The 18,022-nt window shown below is 35.5% G+C and overlaps 1 protein-coding gene across 1 annotated transcript in view; it reads left to right on the top strand.

The window, feature by feature from the left end:
* LOC150091190 (integrin alpha-9-like) overlaps nucleotides 1-18,022 on the top strand; it is a 570,795-nt gene that overhangs the window by 350,718 nt on the left and 202,055 nt on the right. Inside the window, exon 20 of the mRNA XM_090382714.1 lies at nucleotides 1,065-1,228. Coding sequence (XP_090238840.1) covers nucleotides 1,065-1,228 — 164 coding nt within the window. The remainder of the gene's footprint in view (nucleotides 1-1,064; nucleotides 1,229-18,022) is intronic.

Consider the following 18,022-nt stretch of genomic DNA (forward strand, 5'->3'; position numbering starts at 1 on the left):
TGCAAGTTTCCATAGAAGCAGTGCAAGAATCACTTGCAACTGTTCCTGTGGCACCATTATTCTATTATTCTGTGTATCCTCCACAAACTGGCAGTTTACCATACCCCCAACACTGATCTGATTGTATTAGCAAATATTCCTGCACATCTATTTAAGTGTATCCCCTCCTTGTAAAAACAGTCTTTTCTGTTAACAGCTACAGACCTGCTGAGAAAAATTATACCCATGAGCCTTGCATAGTGTCTCCAGAGCAAAATTGATTGACATGGCTCTCATCACATACTCCTTCTGGGCAGAATTGCAGGCACACTTAATTTCAATTCTAACTTGTGGTTTTTTCTCAACGTTTGCTCTGTACTTGTTAATTAAATCTTCAGATTTCTTGTTAATATCATTAGTACTCTTCCTCTTAATATCATTAGTACCACCTTTCATTACCACCTTTTGTGCCCTTAAAATACAATAGCTGCTCTGTATCATCAACTTTAACCCCTGGTCCTATTCCATTTGTCATTTTTTGCATAGTCTCTCCTGTTTTCTTAACATTTGAGTCACCAATTGTTGCTGCTTTTTATAGGACCAAAGATCTCTGCTATGGACAAGGTTGTGTTGTCTGATGCTGGAAACTCATGCATTGGGCAAGGCAGCTGAGTGCTTGATTTCTCTCTCTATTTCTCAAGTAAACCTGGAAAACTTGAATATTATGCCACACTGCATTACATTATTTATTTATTTTTTTTTTTACATTAGTTACATAATTATATATTTATATTCCACTATGCAATCAGCAGTTTAAGTACATAGGCTAGGCACCATAAATAAAAAAATAATAATAAAAAGAAAGAAAAGAAAGAAAGAAAAGCTGGTGGCTCCACCCCCTTTTATTGGTTCCCTTTGTATTGGTTTGTCTCTTTTAACACTGCATTTAATATTAGTTAAGTTTAAGAAATAATTTGGATGTTGTCGTAATGAGCTTGTAATTAATTTAATCTCACTGTATATGAAAAGGTATATGAATAAGAATTTTTAATTATTCTATAAATACATTGTTTTCTGTATTTCAGGAATCATTTTTCGTAAGATTTGATATAGCAAAATTAACAAATTCTGTTGAAGAACTTCAATTCTTCATTCAGTCTGTAACTGCGAGTGAAGAGCTTACACCAAAAGACAATGATGCACTTATTGTTGTGGCCTTTAAATCACTTGTTGACATTGAAATAATTGGGTATGATATATATCCTTTTTTGTGACTTTTTCTGTCTATGCTACTAAGGTAAATGCAGTTTATTGTGTAATTAACCATGTATTTTGCACTTACTATGCTTTTCCATAATTTGTACAAGCTATACAAATTTTTATACTGTGTTTTAAAATTGTGACTTAAAATACAGTTTTTAAATGTATTTAAAAAAAAAATTCATCTAAAATACATTTCACATGTAGCTATTATACAAGATGGGTCTGAAAAACTTTATGACTGACTTCTTTTTAAATTATACTACTAGGGTCATACACTGGACAATGTATTCACTATCGAGTCTGAACTGGCTGTGTGCCAAGTTTCATCAATGTGTACAAAGGAAAGTCGTGTATAAGATGCAGTAAAATCATGTTGTCGTGGATTCAAGGACCAAGCAAAGAGTCGCAAAAAAATTTTGTTTCAAAGCTGGAAAAAGTGCAACTGAAACAGTTGCAATGGTGAGTGCAACTTATAGACTTGAAGCTCTGTCATGATACAGCATATTTTTGTTGATATTAGGCAGTTCCATGAAGGACAGGTGGTTGTTCAGGATTAAGTGGTTGCCTAGAGTGGTGCACAGAGTGGTCGCCCATCCCAGTCTTGTACAGACTTGACCATCAAAAATTTTTGGCAGCTGTTAATGGAACACTACACCTGTCCCTCCAAATGATAGCTGACAAGCTTCACATCGACAAGGATTCTGTGTGTTTGTTCATTGTCAGAGATTTTAAAAAGAAGGAAAGTGTGCTCACACTTTGTACCACATGCATTAACAAATTGGTGTGTGTTGAGATTTGATTTTTTTTTTTTTTTTTTATGAAAACCCCAAACATGAGAGGTATTAGAACCTATAGTACTTAGTACCGTGCTTGGATTGGAGGTTGAGAGGTGAAAGAAGATATTTGTTGACATTAGACTTGAACTTCTGTAGACTGTAATTTTCAGGAAATATGTGTGAAGGAAGATTGTTCCAGAAAACGGCAGTTGAATCAATAAATGAGGAAGATGAAAAGTAGGTTCTGTGAGTTTGAACTTGGACTGAAGATGGATGTTGGCTGGTGGCGGCATGTGTTCGGACTGTTTTGAAATAGAGAGAGCGGGAATTATAGAAGCCAATTCAGAAGTTATTGTTATTGTTATTTGGTTTTTAGGAGCATTAGCAACTAAGGCCATATTGCTCCGGGAATATGCGGTGGTCATTCCCTGACCTTTCCGCATCCTCCGTATTTGTTGGTGACGGACTTGAACCCTGGACTAATCAAGAAGCGTGTGCTACGCACTGCTGCTCCTTCCCACCTGGCTACGGAGGTGCCCCAATTCAGAAGAACAGTGCCCATGGAAGTATCGGTAGAAAAGGCATGCAACAGCAACAGTACGTCTGTGAGACAGAGAGTGGAGAGACGCTGTTAGAGATGAGTCATTAATTAACCTGACTGTCCTCTTCTGAATGGAATCTAGAAACCTGAGAGAGGTTTTTGGGTCACCGCCCCAGATGTGGGAACAATATTCCATGGTAGAGCGGAATTGTGATTTGTAAAGAGTGGACAGCTGTTTGGATGAAAAGTAACGCAGAGAGAGGAAGAGAACAAGTTTTTTTAGATGCAGAGGAAGCAATATTTGTAATGTGCTTGTGCCAAGAGATTAGAAGCTGGGGTATCCTCAAAAGAGATATATCATCTTGCCTAGAAATCGGAGTGTCACCAAAGATAAGCATAGGAACAGAAGGATCCTTTTTGCAAGATATAAGACAGGACTGAGTTTTAGAAGGATTGAAATCAACTAAGTTGTCTTTGCCCCACTGGAGAATTACCTGGAGATTGGCATTTAAGGAATTGGTAGCGGATATTTGAGAAGTTGAAGCTGATTGAGCAGGGCGGGGTTTCCCAAACTGGAATATGCTATCATCAGCAAAACTAAGGATAGGATTTCTGGTCAATGGAAGAAGGTCATTAATATACAAGAAGAAAAGAGTGGGGGAAAGAACTGAACCCTGGGGGACACCAGCATTAGTGGAGAAGTCAGAAGACAGAGAGCTATCTACTATCACCCTCAGTGAGCGGTCAGAGAGAAAACTGAATAACCAATTACAAAAAACAGTTCGCAAACAATAAGATGGAAGCTTGTTTAGAAGACCTTTATGCCAAACATGATCATAAGCCTTTGAGATGTCAAGAGCAACTGTTTGTGTTTCACCAAACGTTTCCATTGAATTTGTCCATAGATGGATAATATAAGCCAGAATATCACTAGTCGATCGACGCTGAAGGAATCCATACCGGCGATCTTTGATCAGACTAGGCAGTTTAAGAGTTTGCGGTTAATTGATTTCTCCATTACTTTAGAAAGAGGAGAAGTAATTGCAATGGGACGATAATTGGATGGAAGGGATTTGTCACCCTTTTTTTGGAACTGGCTGGATATGGGCAAATTTCCAAGCAAAAGGAAAAACACCTTTTTAATAAGAAAGTGAAAAAATGCGGCAAAGAACAGGAGTAAGTTCAGGAGCATGGGTTTTGAGAACAAGTGGAGAAATACCATCAGGACCTGGATCTTTCTTAGCATTGAGATTCATCAAAATCCTTCTGACATCCTTTTGACGGAAGACCACAGGAGGCATTGAATGCAGCATGTTAGGGAATGTGGGAGGTGTTTTACAAAGATAATTAATACATGAGTTGGAAAAAAAATAGGATGCTAGCAGGTCAACTTTATCCTTGGTTGAAGGGACAACAGGTTTTGACAGAGGTGGGACCAGAGATGGGCAAAAGTTGTGGCCAATAGCTTTGGCAAGAGACCAGAATACTCAGCTACCATTAGGGCAAGAAGCAAGTTTTCTACTTTTAGACCATTCAAAATCTTGTTTGGACTGATTAATAACTGCTTTACAATTGTTGTGAGCTTTGGTGTAGGCAGAAAATAACTGAAGAATTGGAAACAAGCCAATTACAATATGCAACATTCTTCTCATGAACAGACTTAGCACATTTATTGGAAAACCAAGGTTTAGATAAAGGATGAGATTTTAAAGTGGAATGTAGAATAAAGGATTCCATTCCTACAAGAATAATTTCACTGACATGATCTGAGCAAACGTTGACATCAGAAGTTTTGAAACAGTAATCCAACCAAGAAAAAGAAGAAAATAAATCTCGCAGGTCATCCCATTTTGCATTCTTGTAATGCCAAACAACACGAGATTGGGAATAGCCATGAGATAAAGGCTCCATTGGAAAATTGACAATCACCAAGTTGCGAACTGAGGTGCCTAGAGGACCACTGACTTTGACTGTGTACTTAGAAGGGTTGTTTGTGAAAAAAAGATCAAGCGTGTTAGCTGCATGGTTAGGATTGTCTGGTATTCTTTTAGGTAAATGAACAATCTGTGCGACTTCATTAGTAATTGCAAAAGCCTCAGCATCTTGACCAGCTGGGTCGGTGTGACTAGAAAACGGAAGCCAGCTTTAGTTGTGAACATTAAAATCATCAAGGAAATTTACCTCACTGTTAGGACAGTTGTACTGAAGAAAGTCAAGTTGTAAAGAGAGGAAGTCAAAGAGCTCCAAGTGATTAGTGGAGTTGGGAGAATGGTAGAGACAACAGATGAATTTGACAAAATCAGGTAGAGAGAGATTTTAAGCCAGAGATGATTGAAAACAGCAGATTCCAAATTACCAATTCTGTGACAGGGAATATTGGAATGGACAAATGCATAAGTACCACCTTTGAGGTGAAAGGAATCACACAGTGAATAATTTGGGCAACTGAGATGAGAGTAGTCGAATTAACTGAGATTCTGTCAGAAAAAGTACACGCGGTTTGGCAGACTCTAAGTGGAAATGGACATTGTTGAGATTAGAACTGAGACCACGTATATTTGTGAAATGAACTAGGTAGTGTTTGGGAGGTTTAGATCTTTTTGCAGATAAGCTTGCTCTATTAGTTTGACAATTCATGGTGTATTAGATAGTAAGAGAAAGTGTAACAAATTGCTGTGTTGAGATTTGATTGAGATGCCAGATAGTGATCCAGACTTTTTTTTTTTTTTTTTTAAAAAATCATATCTGGTGATGAATATTAGTGTTTTGCATACAAACCTGAAACAAAAAGAAAAGTACGGGTTGAAGAAAATTCAACAAAGCTGTTGAAACTCTGGTCCGAAAAGTCTTGACCCAAAATGGTGTAGCTCAGGGTTTCCCAAAGTGTGTTCCATGAAATGTGAACAAGTGTTCCATAAAAAATCATAATTAATAATTAAAAAAATAAAATGAATTAAATAAATTTTGCATATTTGTAGCATACACCACTTTTGTATCATTATAATTTTTAACAGTGTTATTTTTTTGGTGATTAATATACTGGCATAGACTAATAACCAAATAGACCATGCAACACGTTATTTTGGCAGATTTTTGCACAGCAAAGTGTGCATAGAGGTAATAACATCTACAAAAAAAAGTAGCAATGTAGTGATCTGATATGCCATTTGAATACGATTTTGCCTTGAGTACATGGGTTGAAGGAGAGGGGAAGCGAACTGATATCATAACTAAACTCACTTCCTTGTATAAATTGTTTTTGATAATTATCGGTATTTTGAAATATTATTATTAAAATGAATGACCATGGATTTGTGGTTGAAAAAAGAACTTTAAAACAAGACGCAAGTACTTTTAGTATTGCAACTGTAGTATGAAAACTAACACAATATTGTCACACATCAAAGTGAGGATGAACAACCGTTCATCCTCACTTTGATGTGTGACATTTGTTTCCCAAAAATCCAAAATTGAAAAAACAGGAACCAACTAATAAAAGATCAAAACGAAAGTATGATGATAGTTATTTGAATTTTGGCTTTACATATGTTGGAAATAAAGATGCTCCTGATGCACAGTGCATCATATGTAATAAAATATTAGCAAACAATTCTTTGGCTCCTGCTAAACTTATATTCTGTAAGTGTTCCGTAAATATATTGTGAGATGAAAAGTGTTCCATGACTAAAAAAGTTTGGGAAACGTTGGTGTTGGTGATTTTTTTTCTTGTTTGCCAAGGAGTTGTGCACAAAAATTTGTATTTGTATTGGAAGGACAGAGAGTAAAGTCTGGGCTCTCTGTCCAGACTTGACTGTTTGTCCTTCAGAGGAATCAGAAAAGTGAAGGACTGACTGTTGAAAAGAATTTGGCATATTAGGCTAAATGCAGCCAAGTCATGTGACGGTTCTTGTTTTACAACAATGCACCTTCACACAATGCGACCATCGTCAAGCAGTTTTCTCACACAGAAGGATATTACAGTGCTTCATCATCCCCTGTATTGGCTGGATTTGGTATTGGCAGATTATTTTCTGTTCCCCAAAGTGAATTCCCACCCGAAGGGGCACCATTTTGACAACATCTCAGAGTTAAACAGGATTCTACAAGATCAGTTCCAAAGTGCCATTTTGTATGACTATGCAAAGAGGGGTATCGAGTTATGAGAGATGTACTCTGAACATTAAATGGTAATAAATATTTTTCCTTGACATTTTGATTTTTTATGAATGTAGTCCTAAAACTTTTCAGACACACCTTGTATGAATAAATTCTATAAATGGCAATTTAATCTTTACCTATAGACAACAGTCTGCATTAACAAAATGTTTTGCCATTTTTTCAGCATGTAAATCACAGAAATTAGCCTTTTCCTTAAGTTTATAAAATATTAACACTTAATCATTGCTTTGCTTTCTTTTTTCATTAAAGTGCAGTTTATGGCTTTTCATCATGAGCTTAGGTTTTAACATTAGCATTAGTAGAGGCATATGATGCAAGAAAGCAAGCTTATGCAGCATCAGCCAAAAAAAAAAAAAAAAAAACCCACTCCCATTTCACCCTTCCATTAGTTCGAAATACCTGTCCAGCTGAGCCTTAAATTTAATTAGGCTATCAACTTCCACAACAAGGGATGGAAGTTTGTTCCACCAACAAACTACCCGCTGGCTAAAGGCAAATTTCCACACATCTATCGTACATCTGTCTTTCCTCAATTTGAATTTATGCCCTCTCAGGTGATTATTCTGAGCAAGAGGAAGAATCCCATCAGCATTGAGCATGCCCAAACCATTCAAGGCTTTATACACATCTATCGGATCACCTCGCCGATGCCTAGTCTCCAGACACCGTAATTTGCAAAACTTATATTTATAACTGCTGTACAATTGTTGTAAGCTGTGATGTAGGCAGAAAATGAACCTGAAGATTTAGATGCAAGCCAATTCTGATATGCAACGTTCTTATCTTAAACAGCCCAGGGAAAAGAAGAATAGAAATCTTGCAAATCATCCCATTTTACATTTTTGTAATACCAACAGCATGAGGCTGAGAATGGCCACAAGAGAAAGGCTCCATTGGAGAAGAGACCATCACCAAGTTGTGACTGAGGAGCCTAGAAGACCGTTCACCTCAACCATGTATTCTGAAGAATTTTTTGAGAGAAAGAGATCAAGTGCATTGGGTTTTTTGTTTAGATTGTCTGGTATTTTGTTAGATAAATGAACAATTTGCAAGGTTATTAGTTATTGCAAAAGCCTCTACATCTCGCCCAGCTGGGCCATGTGACTAGAAATCTGAAGCCTGCTGTAGTTATAAATGTTAAAATTAACAAGAAAAATTATTTCACTGTTAGGAAAGTTGGACTGAGGAAAGTCAAGTTTCAAAGAGAGGAAGTCAAAAAGTTCCAAGTGATTAATGGCATTGGAAAAGGATAGAGGCAACAGGTGAATTTGACAGAATAGGATTCAGAGGCCAACCAGAGAAGATTAAAAAGAGGAGATTCCAGATTACTGTCTTTTTTTGTGGATATATGCACAAGCACAATCTTTGAAGCAGAAAGAAAATTAAATGGAAGCTTAGCAGACTGTAAGTGGAAATGAACATCATTGAGATTGGAACTGAGACCACATGTATTTGTAAAATTAATGAGAAGAGTAAATTTTTTTGCAGATAAGTTTCACTATTAATGATGTCTAGTTGCACAATTAATGAGAATTTGGTTGATAACATAGAGTTGGAGGGAACGACATGTTATATGAAGCACTGAAATTTTTGGATATGGCCCACACATGGCTAAAATATACTCAGCTCATTGACATGATGGCCTCAACAGTGTCCTCACATACACACTTCTTGGACTCCTTGAACAGTGACAAACTTTGTTGTGTGTGCAATCTTTGTGTACAAAAAAGTTTGTTTACATTTTCAATTAGGAAAAGTTTTGGTGCTTCTGTTCTAGGAACTTCTTGGTGTGATATAAGGTGAACATTCCAGAACTCAAAATGTTCTGGATAGTTGGCAATATAAATAAATTATTGACAAAAAAAATAGTCAATATTTTTTTACCACCTTTAATTACTTATACTTTCCTTGTCAAAGAGTGAGTTGTGCTTTCAGTTCAGTTTTGCTCTGAGTTGCATAACTGAATTACACTTTTACCTTGTGTATTTTCATGTCCCTGAGAGAGAGAGAGAGAGAGAGAGAGAGAGAGAGAGAGAGAGAGAGAGAGAGAGAGAATGTGATATAATCATGATATAGGGCTGGAATGGTGTTTTTTTAAGTGATTCTCTACAACTATTACACACAAGGATCCTGTTGACATCAACATCGGAAAATGCAGTGTATATCATTGGTGTTTATTTGTGTCATTTTCAAATCATAAATGATCACAAATGTAGCATACAGAACAGAAATCATTTTTCATAAATCTCCTTTCAAACTCTCAATGCACACTGTTGAAACGTTCTTATGTAAATAGTAGTCAGCATGAGGAAAAGGAGCTTGATAATTTAAACTCTGTTCCACATTTGGAGAAATGTTCCGTTGTATATAATTAATACTTGCTTCGGGTTCATCATTGTTAGATGGAGCAGCGGCATTGGTGGTTGAAGGCACTGCTAAATCCAATGCTTGATTTTCTGTTTGTCTTTTAAGCAATCTCAATAGTCTTTTTCTTTTTTATTCTTATTTTGTGGATTTTTATCAGTGCATACCACCTGTATTGTTTCATCCTCAACAAATCAAATTTATAGTTCTCCTCAGACAGGATTAACCATTGAGCACAGAGTCTTTGGGGATCCCTTTTGGCTTGATATTTTTGTACAAAATATGTCACTTACTATAAACTACAGAAGCCATGTGCAATTGTGCATAAAACTTTGCAAAGCAACCCTGCTCGTTGCAACCCTTTCTGCTCTGAGCAGGAAGGAATGCAAGAACAGAGTTGCGGTAAGGAGCACTTCTTATCCCTGTCTAATCTCTGTACAGTTTGTTTCAGATAAGCTAGCAGCCTGAATTTGCTCTGTTAGTAGATCTTATTGGTTTATTCATTTCATAGACAAACAACAACTCGTAACTTCAGTTAGGAAAATAATTTTTGCATTGACTTACTTCGAAATATCATGGCAGCAGTTATTTCTAAATGTAGCAATTTCTGCAAGGATAATTGGATACTATTATTCATTTCTTCACTTTGAAACATAACACTGCATATTTTATTTGATTATTATTATTCTTTTTTTTGTATGCGTGAATTTTGAATGTCAATAAATTTGTGTTAAAAAGTTTAACATGTCTATTAGGTACCATCCATAAATATGTTGGTTTGTATGTTGTAACAAAAATGCTATTTCATTCCTACATTTCTATCTGACATAATTCTGCAATATTAGTAAAACAGCCCCATATTTCTGTTCCCTCCTTCCATGCTGTGCTATTTTTACCACAGCATCATGCCCTTCCACAGTATGTGAAAATGTCAAAAATCTAGTTTTATTAGTTTATTGTGTCATTAAACATTGTTTGATTTACTTTTGGTTGTTAGTGTGAACAGGCATGAACATATTTTTCATAGCCATTCTAATCCAAAACTTGGTTACGCTTACGTCTATTTCTCTAGCGAACAGTGTTTTGAGTGTAAGGACTATAACTTCATTTTAAAGGTAAATTTCTGCGAAAGTGTAGATCTTATCAGTAATTACATTTATTGAACTATGCATAGTATATTGATTTTCTAAGCTAAAAGCACAGAAACACAATATTTCAAGTTATCGTTGGGGAAGGTGGGAACAACATAAAAAACATTTATGTTGAGAATACCAAACTAATGTCGAATGTTTAGTTCATTCATTATGCTGGTTCGGATCTCTGAAACACTGTCAAAATGGTACCCCTTCAGGTGAGATTTTACTTTGGGGAACAGGAAATAATCCATCCAATACAGAAAATGACGAAACACTGAACACCCTTTCTGTGAGAAACTGCTTGATGATGATTGCACTTTGTGAAGGTGCACTGTTGTGAAGCAAGAACCACTCACATGACTTCGCCGCAAAGCTGTAAAATTCAGAGTTGGATGTCTGCCCTTCTGGTACAAATTCATTGTGCACAACCCCTTGCTAATGAAAAAAATCATCATCATTTTGATTTGAGACTTTTGGAGCCAGAGTTTCTTCAGCCTTGATGAATTTTCTCCAACCCGTGCCGCTGATCGTCATTTTATTTTGGCTTCATATGCAATGTACCAGGACTTATCACTAGTTGTGATTTTTATAATAAAAAAAAGTCTGGATCATTGTCTATCATCTCATTTAAATACTGACATGCAGCAATATTTCAGTCTTTTCATCCACCATCAATGCATGCAGTATGAAGCGTAAACACACTTTCCTGTCTTTTTTTTTTTTTAAGTCTTTGACAACAATCAAACGTACAGTATTCTTGCTAATGTAAAGCTGGTCTGTTATCATTTTGAGGAATAGGTGCCAATCTTCCATTAACAGCTGCCAAACTTTTTCGATGGTCAAGTCTGTTCAAGACTGGGGTGGGCAACCACTCCATGCATCATCCTGAACATCTTCTTGCCCTTCATGGAACTGCCCATACCAGCAAAAAATATTGGATCATGATAGAACTTCATGTCTATAAGCTGCACTCATCATTGAAGATGTTTCAGGTGAACTTTTTCCTGCTTTTAAACAAAATTTTATTGCCACTCTTTGCTTGGTCCTTGAATACATGACAATGTGATTTTACTGCACCAACATAAACACGGCTTTTCAGTAGAATACCTTTGTGCACACTGATGAAACTTGGCACAGAGCCAGTTCGGACTGATAGTAAATAGTTTCAGCAGTGGTCATTTTATGGCACTAGTAGTATTGTAAAAAAAAAAGTAATCCTACAACTTTTCAGACACACCTTGCATATGAAAATCTTCGTAATTAAACTTAAAACTGCATTTAAAATATTCATCCATTTATTCTAATCTAATTTATTAAATTTCTTTATCAAGTTATTCTTTCACAATCTATCTATCCAAAAAAACTAAAAACAGTGTAACGTTGAGAAGTCACGAAAAAATCTGGGTCTTTATAATGCTTTCTTTCTCTTTCTTTCTTCTTTGAAATTCTTTTTGATTGAAATCTGAAATGATTTACTAGAGAACATATTGACCAATTTGTCACCTCAGAAAACTAACCTGGAACTTAGAAAGGCTTTAGAAGTAATGGTATCTAAGCAAAGCCACATGAATTTGCAATGAGTCAATTTTTAAAAATTTTAAAAGTGGCAATCTAAAGGTTTCAAATGCTAAATAGAAAAATACTGATAAATGTATAAAAACCTACAGACTTTTGCTGATGATGATCCTTGTACTGATAAGCTAAATTGTCATCAGAAATTCATTGTGGAAACATTTCAAACTAGTTTCCAAGTTTGAAGGGCATGAAAACAGAAGCTAAGAATTTTGACACTTATGCCAAATCAGAAATGCATCTTGTTTTCATAAAAAGAAATTATAATTATATATTATATATTAATATATATATATATATATATATATATATAGAAAATTATTTTAATGTTATATGCAAATCTTTAATTTAACTTATGCTAATAATGAAAATACTGTGTACCCTGGGAGCGATGTATGTTGAATAAAGGGGGGAAGAACGGAAAAGAGTAACGTTATAAACAAAGTGCGAATTTTGAAAAAATTCAAAATTTGAAAAGAACGACCAAGGTAGAAATAGCAGATTTTTGAAAAGAACGACCAAAGTAGAAATAGCATTGCAGTATCTTTCATAATTTCTGTGTCTTCTTCAGAGGTCATCCACCTAAATTATGAAAAAGAACAGCAATACTCTTACTTCTGTTTCTGACATGTTCTGCATGTCAAAAAAACACGTGTACGCGGACACGTTGTAAAAAAATAATTTAGAATATAAATTTTGAATAAATAAAATACAAGTTAAGCAAAAATATTATGCCAAAGTATAACATACAGAACATGGATGACCTTACAGAAGTAAGTAGCCCGCCAAAAAGAGAAGACAAAGGAAGCGAGCGTCCGAATGACAAGAATGACAATAACTTACCGCTACGTGACCGGTCGACAAAAAAGAAAGAGCCGGAGGCTAACCCGTGTATATATGCGAAGAAACGCTAGCGGCACCTAGCGTTAGACGAATTTTGGTGTATGTATATTTTGTAATTTACGTAAGCGGTGGAGCTACGCTAGGTTCAAGTTAAGTACATGATACTCAAACATCCGGGATAGCAAAGAAATATAATTGCTTACAAAGTAGCAGTAGAGTAGCTAAACTTTGTTAAAGCGAAAAATTATGATTGGGTATAGTAAGAAAAATAGTACTCTGATATTGCTTTCGTTACACTAATCGCTCACAGAGCATAAAATGTAGAATTTAGTAAAGCAAAAAGATGATGAAATTAGGGATATGAAGTTGGGCTAGGGTAGTTCGGGGTTGCAAACCCATTCCTATAGTTAGGACCCTGTAGATTTATATATATATATATATAAATCCGACTTTCATAATAATTTATTTAGATAATGATATTTTTAGATTGATTATAAATTGCACCTCTGCATGGAAATACATATAATTCAGTCTATGCATCTCACAGCATTCTGACAGAGCTTTCAAAAATGCCTTTGATAAAGTTGAGCAACCAGTTGATGCACTAATCAATTAATTTTTAATGGGAATTTTGTGAAAAATAAATTGCTTCTTTTACTTCTGATATTACAATTTCTTTTGGTTTCTTACCAATACAACAGCTCAATGCAGAATACTTAGAAATAATAATTGTAAACAAATTAAATGGTTACCTATAGGTATTAAAAACTGCAAGGGGAAAGCTATGACAGTGTTTCCAACATGGCAAGAAAATATTCAGGATTACAGGCTAGATTGAAACAACCCAGTTCTGAAGCACAGTACTTGTCATGTGCCAGTTATTCTTTAAATTTTATTGGCAATAATTCAACAGAATCTTGTACTGAAGCAGTGCATTATTTTGATTTTATACAAAATTTGTAAATTCTTTTTTCCTGCTTCTACAAGGTGATGGAATACACTAGACCAATATTTAGGAGGAAGTTCAGTTACAATTAAAAAAATGAAGTGAAACAAGATTTTCAACTAGTTCGGAACTGTGTCAGCATTAAAAAGAGTGTATAAACAAATTCAGCAAGCTTTAATTAATTTATCTGCCTGTGAAAGTGAAAAACCTGTTTTCCTGATTAGAAAGTTCGAAACTGCCAAAAAATTTGAAGAATATGAAACTGAAGTTTGAGAATAATGTGTGGCAGAATATTACAAAATTTAAATGCAACAAGAAATTTCTTCAGGACTCCAAAATAGATATATTAGAAGGTAGTAATCTTTTAAAATCATTCAATGGATTTATTTTAGATATAAGAAATGATTTTGAAACTATAGAAAATGAAACAAAATTTTTAACAGAGGTTTGTTTGTTTGTTTGTTATTTGGTTTTTAGGAGCATTAGCAACTAAGGCCATATTGCTCCGGGGATATGCGGTGGTCATTCCCTAACCTTTCCGCATCCTCCGTATTTGGTGGTGACGGGCTCGAACCCCGGTTTAATCAAGAAGTGTGTGCTACGCACTGCTGCTCCTTCCCACCTGGCTACGGAGGCGCCTAGTTTTTTTTTTTTTTAACAGAGGTGACAAAATACAAAAATGGAAAAAAAAAAAAAAACAGAGAATATTAAAAAACGTTAAATTATATATGATGATGAACATATCATGAAGTCACTTTACATGGAAAAGAAATGTTTATTGCTAATACTGTAAATGTTATTTGTGTTATTGCTGAAAGTAATTATCAGACAGAAGTACACTGTGAAATACTAAATATACAGGGTGTCTCAAAAATACATGGCATAACTTCAGGAATGAGTTCCTCATATGTAGACAATAAAAATATTTTATATCAACATAGTTCTGGAAATGCTTGGTTTCCGAGTTTTGAAGGTCTGTCTGTGACACTTAACTGTTCACATCACCTTATAGTAATTGTTAAAAATGTTCACCTTCTGCCTGAATACAGACCCCACATCGACATCTCGTGGACTTGCAAAGACAATGCCAAATTCCTGGCATGTTTCGTATTGTCTCACAACCTGCCACAATTCGATTGTGGAGAGTTTCCACATCAGCTACCAGAGTTGAATACACCAATGACTTTAAATGGCCCCACAAGAAGAAATCTAGTGGGTTTAAATCAGATGAGCGTGGAGGCCAGGCAGTTGGTCCACCTCTTTACACCACGAGGTGTAAATGTCCCATGTTCACAAAGGCAGCGATGGATACCTTCAAACTTTTTGAAGGTATCCAGACAGGAAAACATTTGAAGGTATCCTGTCCAGACAGGATACCTTCAAACGTTTTCCTGTCTGGACATCTTCATTGTGGGAACCTTTCGTGGTACAAACGACGAGCCTCCACAGCATTGCCGTCCGCCAAACCATACATAAAGTGCATATCCGCTTGCTCCTGATTTGAGTACATGGTCGGAATGAAAAACCACCAAATTCTGTCAGTACCTTGTGATGAAGGAAATCACCTGCGGGAGATAAGACATTCTGGTTAATAACTCGGGAATCAAGCATTTCTGGAACTACGTTGATATAAAATATTTTTATTGTCTACATATGAGGAACTCATTCCTGAAGATATGCCGTGTATTTTTGAGACACCCTGTATTTAATATATTTTTTAAAAATGAAATGAATGAAAAGAAATTTAATGTGAACTACGGGGCTTTGCTTCCTGCTCACTGTGCTCACTTCTTTTGAAAAAATAAAATAAAATACTTACAGAAGCTTTCAACACTGTGTGTGTGTGTGTGTGTCACTTCCTCAGCTATGAATACATAAATACGTTACATATGGAAATCAAGAATGGTACCTCGTGGTCATGCTAGATAAACAAAAGCACTTACATGAGGTTTATCTATGCTTAAACAGAAGGTTGTTTTACCACAGTAAAACAAGCTTCTGTTACGTATTTTATATTTGTTACGTATTACTACATAATCCACATCCCTCTTCTCCCATTGGCTGAATAAATATCACTAGGAGAAAATTATTTTAATGTATAAAAGGATATTGAAAAATAAATAAATGCCCACAAAAATGACATTGATGCCAATAAATTTAAAGATGAAGTTATACAAAGTTTAAAATTTTCTAAGAAGGAAAATATTTTAAATACAAAAGAAGTGTATAATACTGTAAATGATATTTTGAGATATACCATCCCTAACATTGAAACTATTCTTAAAATGCTTTTAACAATGCTTGTGAAAAACGGAAATTGTTAAAAGTGGAGAATGGTCATTTCATCTTCTGTGGAAAATTACATATTAAAAAGGATAAAAAATAATTTAAAAAATTATTTAATACAAAATAAAATGCCCGATTTATGCTTATTATTTATTGAAACAGAATCAACAAACTTGATAAATTATGTTGATATAATTGATCTATTCACAAAGACAAATGCCAGAAAAAAATTTTTTTAGTTATATTTACAGCATTGTGAGCAATAATACCTTATTTGTGATTGTTATTTAATTATTATTTTTTACATATGACTGATACCAGATTTTCTTTCTGATCTGTAATTATACCACATATTGTTTACATAATCAATACTTGTGTGCAGTTTTACCGTATTGTGGTAGTAATGACAAATTAATCAAGGAAGAAAGCTTATATAGCATTAGCCAAAAAAAAAAAAAAAAAAAAGAAAAAAAGTTCACCCAAATACCTTCCAAGAATTTGTCTAGTTCTCTCTTGAATTTATTTAACCCCCTCCACTTCCACAACAACAGGTGCAAGCCTGTTCCAACAATTAACCAATTGCCAGCTTCCACACATCTATCCTGCAACCATCCTTCCTCAATTTCAGTTTATGTTCCCATATGTGTATAGCATTTTAGCATTAGCAAGGGCACGTGATGCAAGAAAGCAAGCATCAGCCAAAAAAAAAAAAAAAACCCACCTTATTTCACCCATACTCTCGCTCCAAATGTTTGTCAAGTTCTGCCTTGAATCTATTTAAGCTATCAACTTCTACAACGACAGATGGAAGTTTGTTCCAGCAATCAACCACTCACTAGCTAAAGGTAAACTTCTGCACATCTATCCTACAACCGTCTTTCTTCAATTTGAAATTATGCCCTCTCAGGTGATTATTCTGAGCAAGAGGAAGAATCCCATCAGCATTGAGCATGCTCAAACCATTCAAAGCTTTATACACCTCATTCAGATCACCTCACAGGTGCCTAGTCTACAAACATTGTAATTTGCAAAACTTAAGCCTTTCTTTGTAAGAGCAACCTTTTGTTCCATTCATTAATCTTGTTGCCCTTCTCTGTACTCGTTCCAACAGCTCTACATCCTTCTTAAAATGAAGCCTCCAGACCTGTATACATTACTCAAGGCTGTATACATTACCTGACCATTGCCTTATTCAAGGGGTTAATCACCTCCTTATCCATGCTAGAAAGATTCTTGTATATCATTGGCAAGACACCATGAGTTACTCTTGCAGACTGTCTGCACTGTTCAGAAAACTTCATATCTGCCTGCACAATTAAACCCAGGTCCTTTTCATTCTCCACCACTGTCAGTGTGGTACCACAGAGTTGATACGTTACTCTGAGATTACTGCTTCCCATATAGTACTTTACATTTGTCAATGTTAAACTTCATTTGCCACCTCTCGGCCCATCTGCTCAACTTTTCTAGATCCTGTTGCAGCAGTGTACTGTCATTAGTGTCATTAACAAACTTGCCAACCTTCGTATTGTCTGAAAACTTAGACAGTAAGCCTGATATACCATCATTAATATCATTTATAAATACAGAAAACAACAATGGACTCAACACTGAACCCTGAGGGACTCCACTAATAACATTAGCCCATGAAGAGCAGTGTCCATTGATTATCACTCTCTGTCTTCTCCCACTCAACCATCCCTTTATCCATAGCAGCAATTTGCCTCCAATGCCAAACTGCTTCAATTTGTGCAGCAGTCTTCCATGTGCAACAGTATCAAAGGCCTTTCTAAGATCCAAATATATGATATCAAAATTATTCCCTGCATCCAGTTCCTATGTGACTACATCATAGTATCCAATCAAATTAGTCAGATAAGACATCCCCTTAGCAAACCTATGTTGTGTCCGAGCTATAACTGAAGTCTTGTCTAGATTATCCTGCAATGCTTCTTTAACCAGTGCCTCCATTAATTTTCCTGGAACAGAAGTTAAACTCACAAGTCTATAATTACTAGTGTTGACCTTTGATCCTCCTTTCTGAATTGGTGTCACATTTGCACATCTCCAGTCTGTGGGTACCTCCCCTGAGTCCAAGGAAGCTCTCATAATTATGGCTAAGGGTTTGCTTACTTCC

This window comes from Mastigoproctus giganteus, chromosome 1, assembly GCF_048544385.1.
Source record: "Mastigoproctus giganteus isolate SK-2022 chromosome 1, ASM4854438v1, whole genome shotgun sequence".
NCBI lineage: Eukaryota > Metazoa > Arthropoda > Arachnida > Uropygi > Thelyphonidae > Mastigoproctus > Mastigoproctus giganteus.